This window comes from Phasianus colchicus, chromosome 18 (genome assembly GCF_987193195.1).
Source record: "Phasianus colchicus chromosome 18, bPhaCol1.hap1.1, whole genome shotgun sequence".
NCBI classification, from domain to species: Eukaryota; Metazoa; Chordata; class Aves; order Galliformes; family Phasianidae; genus Phasianus; species Phasianus colchicus.
In genome coordinates, this window is record NC_143453.1 from 12,663,272 (window position 1) to 12,682,733 (window position 19,462).

Below are 19,462 nucleotides of genomic sequence, written 5' to 3' on the forward strand. Positions count from 1 at the left end.
GCCCATCCAGCAGGCCTGGCAGCCATTAGCATGCTCAGGTGTTGGACTGGCCTTGATACCATGAAGGGATTTGCAAAGAAGCTTAAATAGCCTCCACCCATCTTTGCTCTGTTTCACCACTGTTTCTCTTAGAGATCGCTGTGCAGCCTTGGACAGCCCCTCCATTTGGAAAGAAAGCCAGAGCTCCCTTCAGCAGCAGCACAGCAGATCCTCCTCAGGCCAGCAGGGCAGGAAAGCATCTGTGACGTGCAGCTTTCCTAGCCAGGAGAAGCCAAGGCATGCAGCCTCCAGATTTATGGATTATAAGTGCTGCCACGGCCCACAAATCACTCCGCACTCAGTGTAATTCATTATCACACTGCTATGGTTGGTCACATTCTTTGCAGGTGTAAAAGATGCCAAAAAGGCTTTTTACCTTTCTTGTGCCAGAATTTAATGATATACGGTCAGGACACTGGGAAGCAAAGCCGAAGGCAGCAGTTGCTCTGCCTCTGTGGGCACATGGAGTCCTGAGGGCTCCCCGGCGCCCCACAGCAGCGCTGACGGGCAGGAGCAGCTCCAGGTGTAACGACACGCTCCGACCAGGGGAAATCAGCTAAAAACCTGCAGGCAAACCCGGGGGTCATTCTGGCACGTGAGCACAGTCTGCAGCGGTCCTGGGAAACCAGACGGTTCGTCACAGACTTTGCATGGACTTCAACGAGGAGGACAGGAGCGACGGGAGCAGTACGGCTGAGCCAGGGCGGTTGTGGTATTTCTTTGCACAGCTGAGCCTCGATTATGGAAAAGGACACCTGGGAGGAACCAGCCTCAAACGCAGGCTTTTTGTTCCTATGGAAAGTTAATTCCTCAGAAGTAATAATAATAAAAATAACGCAAGCGTGCTTAGAAACCAGAGATCTGACGGTGTCGCAGGGCCTCACGGAGCGCCGTGCCGGGCAGCTCCTCTCCACGGCCCCGCGGCGCCCGGCAACAGCGGCCACGGCCGAGCTCCTCCCGGCGGCGCCCGGCTCGCAGCGCGCTCTCCTCCTCCGGCCGCTCCCCGCACCGGGGCTCCACGGCTCGGCGGGGCAGGCACGGACCGCTGCGGCGGAGCCGCGGCTCTCCTCGGACGCATCGCAGCGGGCAGCCCGGCTCCTTGCCTCCGCCTCGCCGCTCTCCTACAGCGGCCCGAAGGCGTGAGGGAGCCGTTAGGGCTCGGCCCCCCGGAGCAGCGCGAGGCGCGAGCGGAAGGGAGCGCGAGGAAACGAGAGGCCGAGAAACGCCGCTTACAGCGTAATTCACCATTGCTTTATTCCGGTTTTGCTTCGCTACAAAACAACCCGGAGGCACGGTGAGCAGCGGCAGGCAGCTGCTCAGAGCCCGCTCTGCACGGCGCCGGGAGCGCCGTAGGAACGTTGAAGCCAGCACTAAAACCAGCAGGAGGCTAAAAACACTGCGCTAGGAGAAGGTTACAAACACAGCCGCAGGAAGGAACAGCCGTGCTGTTCTGTTTGCTCTGCTGGCGGAGGACTGAGGCAGCGGAAACCTGCTGTCGCTCAGGCAGGGCCAGCAGCGTCCTGCAGCGCGGGATGCGTTCCTCCAGCATCGCGCTCAGCGCGCGCCTCTGCCCCGGCCTCACAAAGCAACCACACGCGCAGGGACCGCGCGGCTGGAACCACCCCGGCGCGGGGGGATGCAGCGCTGCACCCCAGCAGCTCGAGCGCTGCCGCGGTCATTCTGCTCGCTGCAGTTTATGGTTTCCTTAGGCTGAAAAAAAAAATAAAAACGGAACTGCTTTCAGCAATTCAGCAAAAGCAAAGCAATGAAGACCGTGCTGAAGTGTTCAAAGCATTAAGAAGCGTAAGATCTGCTCCCTGGAAACGGAACAAGTGTCTGATCAGTTCCAGGTCCTGCCGCGGGCTGCAGGCAGGGTCAGACTCTGCACTAAATAGTCCCCTCAGGGCTCGTAACCACACGGTTTTGGCACAGCAACACCCAGAGCAGAGGGGGACCCCCACTCTTACAACTCTTATCGCTCCTGTAGGGACCCGGTATCTGAGTGCTGATACAGATCCCAGGTGGTGCTCCGGGCTTCGGCAGTCGTTCTCCGAAATCTCTGCAGGTAGATAATGATGAATATGACCAAGACAGCCTGCAGGAAAAGGAGGATGATGAGAATGAGTTGAGAGAAGAGAGCCAGGGTGCAGTACCAGTACTGGCACGTGGAGATGATCTCATCTTCTGTCAGATAAGCGATGACCCGGCCCTGAAGGTGAGCTGGGGAGGCGCATCTCACATCCCTGTAAAAGGTCCGGTTCTGCTGCCACTGCAGCCAGGAGCGCAAGTAGAGGATGTCACAGTTGCATTCCCAAGGGTTGCCCTGCAAGTGCACTGTTTGGAGGCTGTTCAGATTATCAAAGAGCCCCCTGGGAATAGAGGTGAGCCTGTTGTAACTGAGGTTGATGATTTCAGCCGAGGGCCGGAAAGCCAGTGGTAGTTTTGTTACAGTTAGGCCTTTTGACATACAGTCGATAATGTTGGTGGCACACTTGCATGGTGGAGGGCACGTAGGTATCACGAATGGGAGGAAGCCAAGGAGGGACAAGAAGAGAATCCCTCTGCTCATCTTCACCTGCAAACACTCCCCAGTGAGAGTGGGTGAGGTGGAGGTCAGGCAAGTAGACACCACGATCTGTAAGATACAGAGATCTGAAAAGAAGAGTTAAAAAAGGTGTTGTGAAAACTCTTGGTCTCTCATTACAGGAGCAGGAATACTCCTGGTCTTTCTAGCCCTGAGGGGGTTATGAGCTGATTGATGCTTGATTTAGCTGCAGCCATCCAATTAATTTCCACTCGTCTTCAGAAGCATTTAAGAGTTGCTGATACTTTCAGCATTACTGCAGAAGCATTACTAGGGTAGCTGAGACAACTGATGACAGGAAGTAAACTAGAATATGAAACTGTTCATGTCTTATCATAGCTCTGAGATACATCTGTAAGCAAAGCTTTGTTCGTGCAAACTGCAAGAGAAGATTCAGAAATAAATGTACTATTACCACAAGTTTAAAATAGTCTTCCCAGTTTTGAATAGACATGATAAAATAGTCGTTAGCAAACACAGGGTGCTGAGCTCTGAGGGAGGAAATCCCCAGAATTTTCTATACCAGACACTGTTCCAGCAGACACATAATCTGGAGCTGTGTCCCTTCTGAGGGGCAAGGGCCAGTGATACAAAAGAGGCATTGCAGCCTCACGCCACCTCCAAACACAAACTGCTACAACTTTTTTAAGAGGACTACTGCACGTGCCTGCAGCAAGGCACTGTTTTTCCGTGCAGTCTGTCAGCTGAATGAAAGGGGGGCAGAAGAAAGAACGAGCAGAAGGTAGTTTCATTGACTTACCGAGGTAGATCAATCCTTGCTTGCTTTCTGCCTTTACAGTAAATACAACTGAAAGGTCTTAAGGCAGTGCAGGAGTTTTTGCAGCTGCATAGCTGAGCTCCCAGATAATCCCCTTGCAGCTGGCCCACAAGATAAGGGTCGGGCTCATCCCAGGGACACCTCCCACACGAGGCCTTCCTGCAAGTCTGCTGCATGCCACCAGAAGCAGAGTCTTCATTAGGCAAGTCTTCCAAGAAGCGGGAGCTGACCCGGCTCACAAAAATGCTTTTGCTGGCAGAGATGCTGCCAGTAGCCATAACTCCGATTCTGTGCACACGCTCTGGGTAACAAGTAGCCAAAACGTGCACTGAATTCAAGTATGGCAGCAAACTACACCGCCTGGATGCTTCCTTATTCTACGGACAAAATATCTGTGGGGTGAAGACTGCTTCTCACTACTGTAAGTGGATGAGAAGGGCTTCCTCCACCTTTTCTCAGTTTGGAGCCTTTGGCTCTTGGTAATACAAAAGAAAAAAAGCACAGCTGTTAGCATGTGCCTAGTTAACAGTCAGCTAATGCATTCATACACACCCTTTGAGGAATCCTGTGCATCCAAGTGCCCTGCTTTATCCTCCAGCCCTTTGGAACAAGCTAATAGAACCAAGCAGACCAAACAAGGAGGTAAAAGAGGACACCATTCCAACAGAAACAACACAAAGTCTCAAGTGAAAATTAGTAATTCAAAATGCACTTAAACCTGGAAGCTGATGTTACCAAATTGTACTGCAGTCCCTGAGCTCTATGGTCTTTGGTTTCCCATTTTATCATGAAGGCTGTATTTGCAGAGTGGTGATCCCTAGCACTTATCAGTGTGTTGTCCCTGACAAGCAGTGGCACAGATCTCCTCCTAATTAGCAGTGGGACATCAGCTGAAAGAAACTGTTCTCCAGTGATCCTGCTGGTGTTGGTAATTGAGCCAAGGAGAAAGTCCTCCGTGTGCTTCCATCCTCTCTTGACTGTTAGAGGTAACATACAGCTCTTGTCATTTCACTGTCTACACCAAAATAAAGTTGGTTGGCTCCACAGGAAGGATGACAGAGTGGGGAAGATAGTGCTCCAAGGGTCTGCTCTTTTGATAGGCTAAGTGAGTTGTCAGCACTCAGCAAGCTTTACTGAGAAAAACTGACCACATCCTTCATTCAGAAGTTCCATTATATAAATACTTGAACTTATTTGTTCAACTTATGTACAAGGGTCAAAAATATACTCAGAACATTTCAGCAGCATCTTATCTTGTCAAGGTGCTTACACTTTCACAGACATTTTTCTGCCATGGGCCAGACTCTAAGCATTGGCTATGCTAGAGGCTAAGGCCCCCAGAATTACTTTCTTGTTTCTGCTCAGTTTCAGAACATGAAACACTCAGAATGAACACTGATATTAGGACCGTTTGGGCTGCAAACAGAAGTAGAATTTGGCCCTAACCAACGCATAATATTTTTGTGATGCTCTAAACAAAATAATTAACCTTTAAATTTCTAGTAGGTTGGAGCAGATCATTCCAGTTGTTTCACTGTGGCAGGCAGACAGAGAAGGAAAGGGATCCAGGGCTAACAAATGAACCCACTTTTTCCTGCATTCTACCTGGTAGAAGCTCAACTACCACACAGAAAGTTTGCTCAGCCACGTCCACACTCATGCATTTGAGTGCTACTTTTACTCACAAGCAGCTCTCAGGCCAGGTGTGGCATGGAGTTAATCCAGAGCCTGGCCTGCCTGGCTGTGCACACAGCACGAACACAGCAGCACTTCTTCAGTTACTTACTTTCCTGGGATTGGATCCCACCAAGCTGCCCACTGCCAATTTACACAGCTTCTTAGGGGAAGCTTAAAGGTAGGAGAACTTCAGGATCAGCTTGTCTAGCCTCTGACATAAGCACAGTCCAGAAATCCTGTGCCTGCCTGGAGCCTGCTCCGATGGAACGGAATAAAAGGACAAACAGTCCTTTTGTCCTCTCCTGTCCATAATGTATCATCGATGCTGCTGAAGAAGACTGAAAATCAAACAGAAATAGGTTGGTTTTTTGAATGTATTTATTTCACTGATCAATTCAGGTAGTAAACATTATTAATAATAACAATAATCATTTAATAAAATGGATATGTTTTAAAAGGTTTCTTTTTTTTTTTTTTCACAATGACAAAATGTTCAAACAGAAATTTACAAAAAATATATTATAATAACCTAACATGACAGACAGGGAACAAAGAGCTTAGGAGTGGAGCGAAGGGCGAGGAAGTCACATGGTAGAAGCAAGCCAGTGTTACAGCAAGCATGGCTGGGTTTGTGAGAAGGAGCAGGGAATGCCATCACACAGCACAAGAAGTGAGAGCCCCTCCTTCTCTAGCAGGAGGCATGCGGGGAGGCAGCAGGAAGGACCGCACAGGCAGGACCAGCACAGCAGCAGCACACAAGGAGTTCATGCCACGGCTCCCTCCCCAGTCAGGCAGAAGGGCTGAGATGGTGTGTATCAACCAGCCCAGCTGCAGCCCGGGACAGACGGCTCTGCTGAGCAGGACGCAGCCCCTGCTGTGTCTAGCTTGGCTGGGCAAAGCTTGGCAGAAGTGTGAGAACGTACCTGGGGATGCAGAGTTTGCATTGGAGACTATGGAAGCTGAGTGCAAGGGGAGGTGTTAGATTGCCTTCCTATCCACACTTCTCACTGCCAAAATCAAATGACTGAGCTGCACTTGTTCTGGTCTATCTTCTCAGCTTACTGTGCAGCTCAGTGCAACCGTATAAAAAAAACCCTCATTTAATAAACAGGTGTCACCTTCTAAGCCAGTCCAGGACCCTGATGCCCTCCAAAGTCAATCTAATCCACTTCCAGGCAGCCCCCCAACTCTGATGCTCTGGGCAGGGAACCTTTATACAGGACATGGATTTCAGTACCTCTGCCCATCTGTAGAAGCTGTGTCTGTACTGCCTCACTCCTATGTGTTTTGAATAAGAGCAGCTCAAATCGTCTTTGCCAGCTGGTATCTGAAGAGTTCAGCACTGTAGAGAACACAGCTGACACTATTAACTTGATCTAGGAGCCATGGGCACTGAGCTGATGGAGACTTCCCTCACCCAGAGGGACAAGGTAGATGCACACTCAGGCAGCCCTGTCTGCCTGTGACCAGAGTACACTGTGCTCTCACCAGCACACACACTGATGCATGTGCATGCTAAAGAGTAGAGGTCTGGGGTTTTGTTGTTGTTGTTTTTCCCTGGGAATTAATTATTTTAAAGAGGACTATCTCTAGCTAAACAGGGCTCAAATGTAACAGAACATCCTCCTAACAGGCAAGACTCATGTGAGAAAAGAGAGGGGACAGGTACTGCAGTTGTTTCCAGTTACACTAGCATGGATAAAGTTGAGAACTCAGCATTCCACCTGCTTCCAGCAGCAGCAAACCAGCCCCAGAAAACCTCTAGAAAGCTCCTACCTCAGACTGCTCAGGCAAACACACTGCAGGAAAAAGGCTGTACTTCCTCCTTAAGCGTCTGGTACTGGGCATGTTACTGAAGACAAGCTGAACCCATTCCCTCTCCTAGGCTGGCACTTCCACTGTCACTTATGAGCTTGACACAGAGAAGGAAAGAAAAAAACACTGAGCCAGAAGAGCTGCCTGCACCCCTGTCCTGGGGAGTTTATCCCCACCTCCCGACCCCCAAGGCAGCAGAAGGCTGCTTAGGAGGGACTTGCCTTGGACACTGCTGTTACTCAGCTTGCACGTTCCTGTCAGTGGGCTTCTACTCCTGCTCTGTCCTTCCACAGTGTCAGGATCTCTTTCCTTCCTCTACAGCCCATGCTTTGGTTGAGCAGAGGCTCCATACAGGGAATAATAACTGGAACCTGCCTCTGCATCTCCTGGAAAAGCCCTGATCAGAGCTCTAGAGCCCAACAGGGAGAATCAGAGAAATGCAGCACCAATAAACAGAATTTAGGGTTTGGGTATTCCTGGCCAATATTGTGCTTTGTGCACAGGGAGATCTACTGTAAAGAGCCAGAGATGTGGGAACTGACACAAAGGGAGAAAGGGAACAGAGAAATTGGGCTGGCAGCCAAAGGAGCAGAAGGGCCCATCCCATGGCAGCACTCCCTGGACTGGAGGTAAGAGCCAAATGCTCTCCCTCCAGCAGCCCCTGATTCCCTGTGAGTGCGGCAGTGTTGCTGGTCAGTCCTGCCCTGTTAGGCACATCACACTCTGGAGCTCTCCTCTGGTTGTGCTAGGAGTTAAAAATACTGCAAGAAACAAAAATAGGACAGCTGCTGCTGCCCAAAGAGTGCTCTTATCTCTGCCCAGCAGATCCATTGCTTTTCCCAGCAGTGAGACAGAAAAGAGCTGGGGAGGGGGAGAAAGGTTGTGCCCCAGGGGAAGGGAAGGGGGAGTGCCAAGTCTGCCGGGCTGCACTCAGCCACGTACAGCAACATTCCTGTCACCTGCCACACTGACCTACACAGCCCCCTGCCACCTCCTGCTCTCTGCAGCAGCCTGTCTGCTCAGGCAGCTTGTAAGATCTCTGGTACAGGCATTTGAAATTGCCCCTTTCCTTAGGAGAAGCTCAGACAGAAATGCGGGCTGCTACCGGGCTTTCAGCCCTGAGTGTTTCTCTCTCTCCAAAGCAGGCCCAGCCAGGAACTGCAGCTGCTGCGGTGCTCCTCAGTGCAGGCACTGGAGATTGAACAGCTGGACAATCAGAGCCACGCCATGAGATACCCTCACCCAGCCTCTGCAGGCCCTGTGCTTCCAGCTACAGTGCTCCTGTCAACCCCCAGCCTGCCGTAGGCTGAGAGCAGGGCAGGCAGGCTGGGGAGGTGTTCACTCCCATCATCTCTCCTCCTCACAGTCCTCAACAACTCATGCTCTCTGCCAGAAAGACACAATTGAAGGCAGTGGAAGCTGTTTCTTTTAACAAACCTTGAGAGACTCAGTTCCCTGCCACTCAGTGCAAAAATCTGGAGTTTCTTGGTAGGAATAACAAACCTAATCAACCAATTGGAAAAAAGCCAAACAAAATAACCAGGGCAGACAACCAGCAGGACCCCTGAGCAGGTCAGTGCACACAGAACCCCCCAGCCCTGCACTCTGGGCAGCACAGCTTGAACTCCCAGGAGGGAATGGCTGCCTTGACAAGAACTGTGCTGGCCCCAGACAAGGGGAGCAGGGGAGGGGGCACAGCACCTCAGTCAGGAGTAAACATTTACGTGCATTGACACAGATATTCTTCAAGTTCGTACACCAGAGAAACCAGGACTTTAAATACTACAGCATTCCCGAACAAGAGATCAGTACATGGGAAAGGAAAATCTGCTTCTTCTTTTTCTTTCTTTCTTTTTTTAGGATGCCTTAGAGACTCCCTAGTCTATTTTCCCTTAAAAAAAATACAAAATAAAATGAAAGAGGAAAAAAAAGAAAGAGAATTGTTAAAAAAAGAAATACACATCAGTAAACAGTTAAGTGAACAGCCTTCTCCACAAACCAGCTGGCTGCAAAGCCAGCCTTGCTGTTAATAAATTAGAGGATGCGAATGCAGCTCTTGTCCACAAGTCTCTATACAGTGGGAAACCTCTTTTCAAACATCCACAGCTCTTGGCAGGCCTCAGATGGTCGCTGGGGGTTCCCTTTGCCCTCCAAGTACCTGCATCTCACTGATCCTGCATCTGCTGCTGCATCTTCTGCAGCATCTCTTGCATCCTCCGCAGCTGCATGAAACAAAGAAGAGACAATCAACCAGGAGCCCGTGGTGGTGGGAGGCAGGAATGGGAAGCTCCAGGAGAGCCTCTGTGGGGCAATCCTGGAGAAACATGTTAGATTCCAGCACTAAGAAGGTCCAGGCAGAAATGGTTCTCACCTCCTCATCCTTCATCTTGATCAGTTTCTCCGTCTCAGTGTCTGGTGTTGGGAGAGGCAGGATAGGAATGGGGCTTTCTATCCTATTGTCCTGAGTCAGTTTGCTAGAGACAGAGAGGGACAAAATGCAGTCAGTTATGGCTCAGGCTGGCTGGCTTTGGTGTCAGCACCTGATGGCTGAAGGCAGACATGGCAGCATGGAGCCAGCCATGCACAGAGCCTGTGGGGGAATCCAGCAAAGATGTGTAGGATGTGTTCAGGTGCAAAATGAGAGTACAGCCAACAAAAGAATCACAGAAACACAGAACTGCCAGGGTTGGAAGGGACCTCAAGGATCATGAATCTCCAACCCCCCCGCCACATGCAGGGCCATCAACCTTCCCACCTCATGCTAGACCAGGCTGCCCAGAACCCCTTCCAATCTGGCCTTGAACACCTCCAGGGACGGGGCATCCACAGCCTCTCTGGGCAGCTGTTCCAGCACCTCAAAACAGAAGTTCGTGGGTAACTACCAGAGAAAACTCAGTCCAGGCCAACACTGAGGAAAAACACATGTGCAGGGGAAAAAAAGGAAGGTGACTTCTGAAAGTCAGAGGAGCTCTTTGCAGAAAAGCTGGAAATTCAAATCAGCACTTTCGGGCTTTCACCGCTTGGAGTCGCTGTTTGCTCCTTATTGAATCAGTTCCAGCTCTGAAGTTCGGTACATCCCCCTCCGAAGTTTCTCTTAAGAAACCTTATCCCACTGACAGAAATGGCCACAGTGTTTTTCTAAGACTCCACTGGTAAGGGATCGGCCACCGCGTGAGAAATAGCATCAAAGTTGTCAGTATCTCTTGAGCTAAGCTATTGCTTTTTTATCACTCTGTTCTTTTAATAGATACATAGACTGTTTAAATAGCAACTGTGACACTTCTCTCAGACCTCTAGCATTTCAGATACTTATTTTGGGACTCCATATTACCACTGTTGAAAAAGACAGGCTCCTCTGTGATGCAGAAGCACAGGAACACATTGTGTGGGGACACAACATGCCAACTCACATCTGCACACACACTGGGCTGCTCCCTGCTGAGGTGCAGCTATTCCCACCCTGCCATGCAGCAGCACAGAGTCACCCAGCCATTTCAGGTAGCAAGTGAAAGGAATGATTTACAACAGAGGAGCCCAAATCCACTTAAAACTTGTCACCAATATCTAATGAAAAGCCCAAGAGTGTTTTCTGATCTCTATGATTAAAATCAGAGAGAATGAAATGCGAAGCAAGTCAAAAGCAAAGAAATCCCTGGAGATGTGTAAGGCACTTGCTAATTGCTTGGGCTCTGTTGTCTGAGAAACAGCAGCATCCCAAGGGTCACACTGTCTTCTGGATGGAACCGCAGTTGGAAAATACCTTCCTCTTTGGCAGCACACACAGTTATCATCTCCACCAGGGAGACAGTGTAGCCCACGTTTCATTAGGCTGGATGTATTTCAGCCAGCGATAGGAACAGCTCTTCTAAAGAGCATTTTTCTCCAGGCCTATTTCCCAAGATCCATGCAGGACTCACTGAACAGGAACAAGGATTCTCAGCAACATCCCTGCTGTAGTCTCAGGCTGTGGGAGACAAACTTGGATTTGCTGTTTTACTTTCCAGCGCCATTTCCCATACAAGCTCTGAGAGCAGCCCCAGCTCCACAGAGAGCAGGATACCTCTGCCGCTCCTAAGCAAAGTGGTAGGGACCCACCTGGTCATTTGCTGGATGCACTGAGCTCGGTAGTTCTCATAGTGGACATCACAAGTGACATCCTTCAGGTCATGCATGTGTGTCCGGATCAGCATATTCCGCAGCTTCACAAAGTCACAGTGTGCCTGATTTTCCACTACAGAAGCAAGAACAGGTGAGCACCTGGACGTCACACCTCACCAGCTCCATTCAGGAAGTCCCTTCTCACCTCCCAGAACCCAGGCCTGAAACAAAATTTACCCAGGACCCTTTCCCCATCCTGCCCCCCTCTCCCACTCCGTGTGCCAAAGACTCTCCCCTCGCCTTGGCATAGGTCTCAGTGATGCTCTGTGCCTGTCAGCCTTGAGGCCAGGCTGCCGAGGTCATTGTGTTCCCAGGACTTTTTCTGGTAAGAGGATTAATTAAACACGTATAGTAGAGCCTTGAAAGAGGATGCTGCTCCCAGATACATAGGATGTCATTACTACAACCCCAGTGAGGGCAACAACTGTTAGAGACAAATTGGTCATTTTCCCAGAATTTCAGACTGATTGTAAGGCCACTATAGGCAGGGTGGTTTCCAGTAAGAAACTTCAACCAGCCCCTAAGGAGCAAAGCTACCAGCAGGCAATAGTCTGGAGAGCTGAAAGACTGCTTTGCCAAGCTCATCTCTGCCAATTACCAGCATTCAGACAGGTACAGCCCACTCCAGAGCCAGAAAGAGAGAAGAGCCAGCAGCTGGGCATCCCAAGCAGCTGGCACCAACCCACAAGCAAACACACAGGATTTTGGGATTGAAAGCTGCAAGACCATAGAGCAATGTGCCAGCACAGGGGTGTCAACAATAGCAGCAAAAGCCATTCCAAGGTTATTAGGGACTTTGTGAAATTTCTCCCTTTAGAAAAGACACAGTTAGAGACAGTTAGAGACAAATGCATTATGTGGCAGTACAGCCTCCAGTCCTCCCTCCAGGACTCACTGCTGCTTGGAAGGACCTACACACAGTGCTCCAGCCCCACAGCAGGGGCACCACAGCCAGGCTCCTCCCAGGACATGTGTTGTAACAATGCACCATAGCTTTGGAGGCATGGTGATTGCTGAGTGCTCAACACACCAGGCAGGTCACAGCACTTACTCTACCCTACTTTGTACCCTCCTATGTGCCAGAGGCAGTACAGTCGGTCAAGGCCATGCAGAATTGAATTCCTCACTGCAGTTTCTGCTCTACAGGCCCACCTATGTCCTTCCCCATCCCTCCCTGCCCCATGCTCACAGTGCCAGCTTCCAGGCACCATACTTACCTTCCACAATGCCCCATGGATACAGCCGTCCACGGACTCGCTGGCCTTTAGCTTCCACCACTGTGTTGCTGCCAATGACAGCAAAAGGAGCACTCTCCTGGAAAGAGAGGTGATGCTGAGCTTGTGTCTGGCAACAGATTCCTCCTCCAAGGGCCAAGCTCAGGCAGAGAACAGGAGGAGCAAGGGAAAGACACAGTGACATCCACACATGCATGGGACACCACAACACAATTACAGACAAAAGCCTCAGGCACTGGGATCTGAAGGTGGCTCGATTCCCAGCCTGACTTTTCCATGCCATACAACTCAGCCTTCTTCTCAAACATACACCCAGGGAACACCGGGGAAAGACTGACGCCACCTAGTGGGACACCTGAAGTCCCGTGTCTTAATGCCACACTTCATGGCACCAGCAAGGACATCAGCTCCCTTCTCTGTCTGTCTACCACGTGAACCAATACCGGCTGCCTCCGGGGTACCAGCATCACTGCACAGGGCTTTGGCACACAAAGAACAGCTCTGGATCTTTCCAGAGCAACCAGCATACCCAAGAGCCAGACTTCCCAGCCTCTCACTGAACTGGTTTCTTACCTTCAACTCTCTATCTTGTTGCTTGAACTCCTCATCTTCATCAGAGTCGCACTCAGGAAACTGGTACACTTTAATGCCAAATTTGTCAATCTCTTCCCGGATCTGAGTCCATGCAAAACAAGAACAAAAAGATGCTCCACTGAACAGCACAGAAATTATGGGTTTAATATCATGGATTTACTGTTGCCTACAGATGGGGAAGGGATTTGATGCTTCCTGTAGGGCTGGCCTCTCTGAAGACACCACTTCCCTTCTCACATGTTTCACATGCTGCAATTCAATCTGCAGATACTATATATATATATATACACATACAGATATATATATATACATACACACACACAGACATACACTATCTATCTTTACATATTTACTGCTCTCCTTCCTCAGCCCATCCCTGCCACCACATCAGGTATACTGCTGTGGAAGAAGCACATCTCACCCTTTCTTTTAGCTTCCGGATCTCTGAGGGGATCAGGCAGTCAGCTTTGGCAATCAGGGGTACAATGTTAACCTTCTCATGAAGAGCCTTCATGAACTCAACATCCACAGGCCTCAGCCTGCAACAGAGATGAGGAGGGACATGATTGGCAAGGACACAACGAGCAGATCCCCCCTCCAGCCTCTTCCACTTCATCCACCATCCCCAAAAAGAAGGGAAAAGGACAGTACTGTCACAAGAATGTGGGGCAGCTCTCATCTAGGCCTGCATTTGCAGGAAAGCTGTCTCAGACTTCAGATGCTGACACTTGTCGTGCAGACAGAGGCTGAGTATTCCCCTTACAGACTAAATATTGCCCAGGTCACAGCCCTGGCCTCCCACCAGCTGTCCTGTCGAAGGCAGCCTGCACGTCCCCTGCAGCTGTTCTTGACTAGGTTAGCACACAAGCCAGCAAGGCCTGGGAGGGATTGAAGGCAACTTAAAATTCTTTTTCCTACCCCTTGTTCAGGCTCAGGTAGATAAGAAGATATTGTATGGCATTATTTCTCCTGATTTCAAAACAGACTGCAGACCTGAGGGAGATCAGCTCTGTCTGCTTATGGGCAGTCTGTCCTGTCAGAGAGGAGGAAGGAGGCTATGCTCATCAAGGGGCAGCAGCTGGGTGGTTCTCCATGTGCACCAACAGCCAGACAGCAAATGAGCAACTGAAGGGCAACCCAGGGGCACAAAGGTTTTCCTTCCAGCCTGAGTCATGCCCCATCCCTGGAGCAGGCTCTCACCCATGCCCAAAGGGCGAGATGAAGTAGAGACAGCAATGCACTCGGTTGTCCTGGATGTTCTTTCGGTTCAGGCCGCTCTCATCACGGAAGTACTGCTCAAACTGCTGGTCGATGTAGTCAGTGATGGGCTTCCAGCTGAGAAAGACAATTCAATCTAAACCAAACCATGTGTGCAACAGATGCTGTCCCTAGGGACTATGATGCATCATCCCATCCCCACTGTCAGAGCCCCTTTCAGTGAAGCATCCACAGAAAACAGATGTGGCCAAGTTGCAGCCTGCTCACCATTCAGTGTTATTAACAGCATCTCCAAAGCCTGGTGTGTCCACTATGGTCAGCTTCAGCTTGACACCCTTCTCCTCAATGTCCACTGTGTGTTTGACAATCTCCACTGTCTGGTTGATTCTCTCTTTGAACAGGAACACATGAGTTAAAGCCCTGCAATAATGGTGGGGATCCCAACTCACACCCACAACAGGCTGGCCCTCTCCCCTTTGTCCCCAACTTACCCTCTGCATTGAGGAGCTTTCTGTCTTTGTACAGATCTGTCAGGAACAGGCTATTCACAAGTGTGGATTTGCCCAGCCCCGACTCTCCTAATTGACAAAGTGCAAAAGGAAGGAGGAAAAAGCAAGCAACGTGACCCACTAATTGACTTACAAATAAAACTCTGAGCAATGCTTTGAATCCTGAGGCAGAGGAAGTGAGAGAGATGAGCTGTCAAGAGCTGTTTATGGGCATTACATTTTTCCAGCAGTGGGAGGACTTTTGCTGCAAGATGTCTCAATCCTTGTATAAATGTACTCTTGCAGTTCCTCCATCCTCCCTTCTCTTCTTCTCTCTCCCTCAGTCTCCATCTGGCCCTACCTTTACCACCCAAACCACCCCCACTAGGGGAGAAGCCATGCTCAGTGCCCACTCTGTGCACCCACCATACGGCCCAGCCATCCCACCACGGGCAGCCTCACCTGCAACCATCAGGGTGAAGTCAAAACCCTTCTTCACAGATTTCCGGTGGACCTGGTTCGGCAGAGTAGCAAAGCCCACGTACTGCTTCTCATGGTCCTGCAGGGCAGAGGCGGACAGAAGCAGGTCAGGGTGTGCCACCACCCCTGCTCAAGCAACAGGGAGTTGGATTTAGAAGAGCTGAAAAGCCCTGAGACAAAGCCAAGGGGTGGAGGAGAGGTGGGTCCCGCCTTGGCAGCAGTGTGAGGCATGGCACACACATCCTCAAGACTCAGGGACCTCTCCCAGGTCACAGCCACTTCCCAGGGAAGTGGTGGACTCACCATCCCTGGAGGCATTCAAGAAACATGGCACTTAAGGACACCGTTTATTGAGCATGGTGGGGATGGGTTGTCAGTTGGACCTGATAATCCTAGAGGACTTTTCCAACCTGAAAGATTCTATGATTGTATGATTTGTGCATCTCTCCCCACAGAGAGCTGTGCAGCCCACACTGGACTCTGTGATTAGTGCCCCTGGGCTTCTGGGCAGCCGAAGGCGCCCTGGTTTGGCTTCTGCTTGAGCTGAGAGGGGCTTATTTCTTGCTCTGTCACAGCCACTCCTGGCTGAGTCAGAGGTAATCCTGAATAATCTCCAGTATTATTTCTGACAAGATGGAAGCTTAAGGAGCACAGGAGGTGAGGTGATGCAAAATTTTTGAGTACACTGGCAAGGTGCCTTTGGGGAGGGTATTACATATGGTATTGCCAGAGAATGAGTTCTTGCCCCGCAGTCCCCGCTCCCTGACCACACGAAAGCTGCAGCCACCCCACAGACACAGTGTGCTTTGCACAAGGGCACTGAAGGCACACGAGGAGCAACACAGACCCTGATAAACTCTTCCTTTCTTTCTTTCTGACCACCTTGTCGCCCAACAAAACATAACCACACACAGCCACCACCAAAGCACACAGGTAACAGCCCAACCTCCCAGTGCAAGGATCAGCAGTGCTCAGCAGCACAAACACACCGCCTGCTTCCCCCTTATGGCTCTCACACAGCCAAGCTCTTGCATGGGCACAGGGAATGGACCTGTGCTGATTTTTAACAGCCTTGGAAGGAAAACTGCCTGCTCTGTGCAGAGACTTTGCACGTGAAGCAGCACTGAGCACAGACCAATAAGACCATGGCAGAGGCTTGGGGTGTGTTGCTGTTCTGTTCTTTGTTTTTTTCAACTAGATGACTAAAGGCTGACAGCGGAGATCTCTGGTGCAACACTGCTTACTTCAGCCAGGTGTAACTGGCTCAACCTGATCTCTTGTTTCTGTTCAGCCCAACCAAGAAAGCATGGATTTACTGTACTGCTGGTACTTCCCCATAGCTGAGTAGAATCAGGATGCTGGTGCAGGATCCTGCTGGCGCAGAATGCTGCCCTTTTCCTGTGGCTCAGGTGGCCATTTCCCCTGCAATAAAGCAGGGCAGCACTGAGCAGAAGCTCAAGGGTAGAGCTTCTCTCCCACGGCAGGAGGCAGCTGGAGCTGCGGGGGAAAACCCATCCCCAGCTCTGTCTCTCCCACCCAACCAATGACCATCATGTGCACAAAGCAAAGGGTGAGAAATGCAGGAGAAACAGTGCTGAGTGGTCAACTCTTAACAGCCCTTCACTGGGAAAGAACACCTCGGCCCCTGCACCGCAGCCAGCACATCCCACGGTTCACACATATCAGCTTTGAGACACAATGCATGCTCCCATCAGGCCACTGCAAGGTATCTCAGCGTGCCAAAATCAATGTGGCATGTAAGGAGCCCCAGTAACCTCCTGAGCCCGGTGCCTGCCCTGCTCAAAGCTCCACATCGCTCAATCTTTGTTAGTACACAACATGGATGCTGTCTGCAGAGCCACCGTGCACAGGATGGAGAGCACCAACGGGAGCACAGGGAGGGCTGGTGCAAGAATGGAGGGGGCTTTCTGGGTTGCTGGCTTTCTGGGTAGGGCCAGCAGCACTCTGGTGTGTGGGGCTGTGCTGCCAGCAGCCCTCCTTGTGCTGCCTTTATCCCACGCCTGGGAACGCACTGCATGCAGCACAGCAGAGCCCACCAGAAGATACTGCTGACGTTTGGGACCTTGCTGTAAACAGAAACTCCCCACGCCAAGCAAAACTTGTCATCTGCACCCTCCTTCAGCACACTGCAGCAACACACTGCATCCCTGCATCCTCCATCACTCAGACAGGCACTCAGCTCCTGGCAGGCCATGCTCTCCCTGTCGGTTGGAACCAAGGAACCGGCAGGTTTGAGCTCTGATTCTGCCTGGGGCAGAGATCCCCATTACTGAGGTATTTGCTGTCCTACAGCCACGGAGAGAGGCAGGTATGAGAGAGGTCTCCATCACTCCTACGTCTTCCCTCATCTCCTTTATGGCTGTGCTATTCAGAGCAAGCAGACATCACACAACTTTACCATTTATCCTGGAGATAAATGAGGCTTGCTGAGTGCATCCCAAAGTGCTAAAATTAAACACCGCAGGACCACAGAACATTTGAAGAATGGCCCCCGCTCTATTTCTGGAGCTAAGCCTGGAAATGAGGAAGGCTGTGCTGGGATCCTGATGGTGCCCCCGGCCCAGCCAGGCCCTGAACGCCCTGCTCACGTTCACAGCACCGCGTCACCGTGCTGCCAGCTGCAGGGCGGCGGCTCCCGGCTCAGGGAAGCGGGGTAGCAGGGAAGCAGAAGCCGCCCGGTTCCTCCCGGCGGTCCTTCCTCCGCACGGCCACCACATCTGCATCTGCACGTACCAGCACGGCCCTTCCCCTCAGCACAGAGGGACCTTCGCTTCCTTTCATTGCCAGAAAGCCGATGAATCCACAGCCCCAACAGCCCTGGGACGCAACCCGCGTACATCTGTCTCCTCCGGCCTGCTGCTACGCACGGGAGATCGGCAGAGCCGCTCGCCCACCAGCGTTTGCCGCAGAAAATGGGTTTGCAAAGCGCAGCCCGAACGCGGCCACGCAAACCACAAGCACCGCTCGTGCCCCGAGCTGCCCGGGCACGCGCACGCCGTTCCGAGGGAGAATCGCCGCACGAGATAACGGCACGGAAACACGGCATCCCGGCTGTCCGCCCGCCCTGCCCAACGGCTCTGCTCTCCCCTCCCCTCCCTCCGCTGCCCCCGGCCATCTCCTCCTCACCGCCTTCCTTCCGCTCCGTCGCTCCTCGCAGGGCTCCCGTGGCACAGCAGCGGCCGCTCGGGCACCACGCTCCCCCCGCCCGCGTGCCGCTATAAATACATCCCCGTACCTTCAGCCTGGCCGGGTGGCTTCGCTGTGCCTGCGTCCGCGGGGAAAGCAGCCTCTCCACTAACCGCTCCTGGATAATGAGCGAATCCATAACCGCGGCCGGCGGCGCAGCCAGCCACTGCGGGCCAAGAAAAAAAACACCCAACCCATGCGTTCCCTCCCAGCCTTCGCGAAACCCATGCGGCAGCCCCCCGCCCACGGCCGCACACACGCGCAGGGCGGCTCGGCGAGGAGCGGCGACGTTTGCGGGCTCCCACGGCAGCGCCCCGGGATTTGCCGCCCCGGGATTTCCTGCCCCGGGACTTCCCGCCCCGCCGTGCCGCGGGAGGTGCCCGCCTGCGGGGCCGGCACTGCACGCACCGTCCGCAGTCGCTCCGTCCCCGTCCCGCAGTTCTGCGCACAACGGCTGCCGCCCCTCTCCCGGCTCCGCTCCCCACCGCTCATCCGGCCGGAGCGGCCCTCGGATTCCCGGAGCAGCCCGGACTGAGGATCGCCGCGGGGAAACTCGCCCTTTGCTGCTACTGGCCGTGCGCGCAGAAGTGCCGGGCTCCGAACGACCCCTTCTTTGATATCAAGAAATACCCGTGCGTTTGATAAGCGCTTGGATCCAGCAATGGCTCAGCACAGAAAAATCGTGTAACCTTCAAGTCTGGAAACTGCAATATCAGATCTGCAATTTGGCTTTTCTGTGCAGCCACAGAAGCTGCAAATGAATTTATCTGAAACGAACAAAAGCTTATAACCTCATATAACAACACGACTCCAGGAGCTGGGCAGTAAACATGCTGGCACGTAGAATGGAGTCACAAGACAGCGGTGCTGGATGAACCTGCAGCTTGACACACGGGTTCCTGAGCAGCTCCTGCCCGAGAGCAGGGAAGAACGAAGGCTCTGCTCTGCACCACTGCCCACCTCCTACCCGCAGCCTCTGCTGCCTCACTGAGAGCCATGGCCTTTTAGCAGCCACTGCCCGGAGCACAGCATCCACCAGGGCCCCCCATGCAGCTGTCACAAAGTTCTGCCACAAAGTAGTGGGATACCTGGGAGCTGCTGCAAGAGCAGGAAGGTCTCAGAACCTGGGTTTCTACAACGCTGTCTTACAGGGAGGGGGGGGGGGAAATGGAGAGAAAAGAAAACGGAC

General features: G+C 52.0%; 2 protein-coding genes across 4 annotated transcripts; both read right to left on the reverse strand.

Annotated features, from left to right (window-relative positions):
* Nucleotides 1-1,268: 1,268 nt before the first annotated feature.
* GP1BB (glycoprotein Ib platelet subunit beta) lies at nucleotides 1,269-8,108 on the reverse strand. 2 transcript variants are annotated; one of them, XM_090152741.1, is made up of 3 exons: nucleotides 3,384-8,108; nucleotides 2,007-2,691; nucleotides 1,269-1,749 (listed from the first exon to the last, which is right to left on the reverse strand). In XM_090152741.1, the coding sequence occupies exon 2, from the start codon at nucleotides 2,606-2,608 to the stop codon at nucleotides 2,012-2,014; it is 597 nt and encodes a 198-aa protein (XP_090008867.1). In that variant the 5' UTR covers nucleotides 2,609-2,691; nucleotides 3,384-8,108; the 3' UTR covers nucleotides 1,269-1,749; nucleotides 2,007-2,011. The 2 variants fall into 2 exon arrangements, with proteins under 2 accessions (XP_090008867.1, XP_090008866.1); XM_090152740.1 differs by having other exon boundaries at nucleotides 1,269-2,691.
* A 142-nt stretch (nucleotides 8,109-8,250) lies between these two features.
* SEPTIN5 (septin 5) lies at nucleotides 8,251-18,618 on the reverse strand. Of its 2 annotated transcripts, none has more exons than XM_031592816.2 (11): nucleotides 18,323-18,618; nucleotides 15,049-15,145; nucleotides 14,590-14,676; nucleotides 14,366-14,489; nucleotides 14,081-14,215; nucleotides 13,302-13,419; nucleotides 12,860-12,961; nucleotides 12,269-12,365; nucleotides 10,989-11,124; nucleotides 9,265-9,367; nucleotides 8,251-9,115 (listed from the first exon to the last, which is right to left on the reverse strand). In XM_031592816.2, exons 1-11 carry the CDS (start codon nucleotides 18,410-18,412, stop codon nucleotides 9,059-9,061), a joined length of 1,146 nt encoding a protein of 381 aa, XP_031448676.1. In that variant the 5' UTR covers nucleotides 18,413-18,618; the 3' UTR covers nucleotides 8,251-9,058. The 2 variants fall into 2 exon arrangements, with proteins under 2 accessions (XP_031448676.1, XP_031448679.1); XM_031592819.2 differs by lacking the exon at nucleotides 18,323-18,618 and adding an exon at nucleotides 18,214-18,236.
* Between the last annotated feature and the right edge of the window lie 844 nt (nucleotides 18,619-19,462).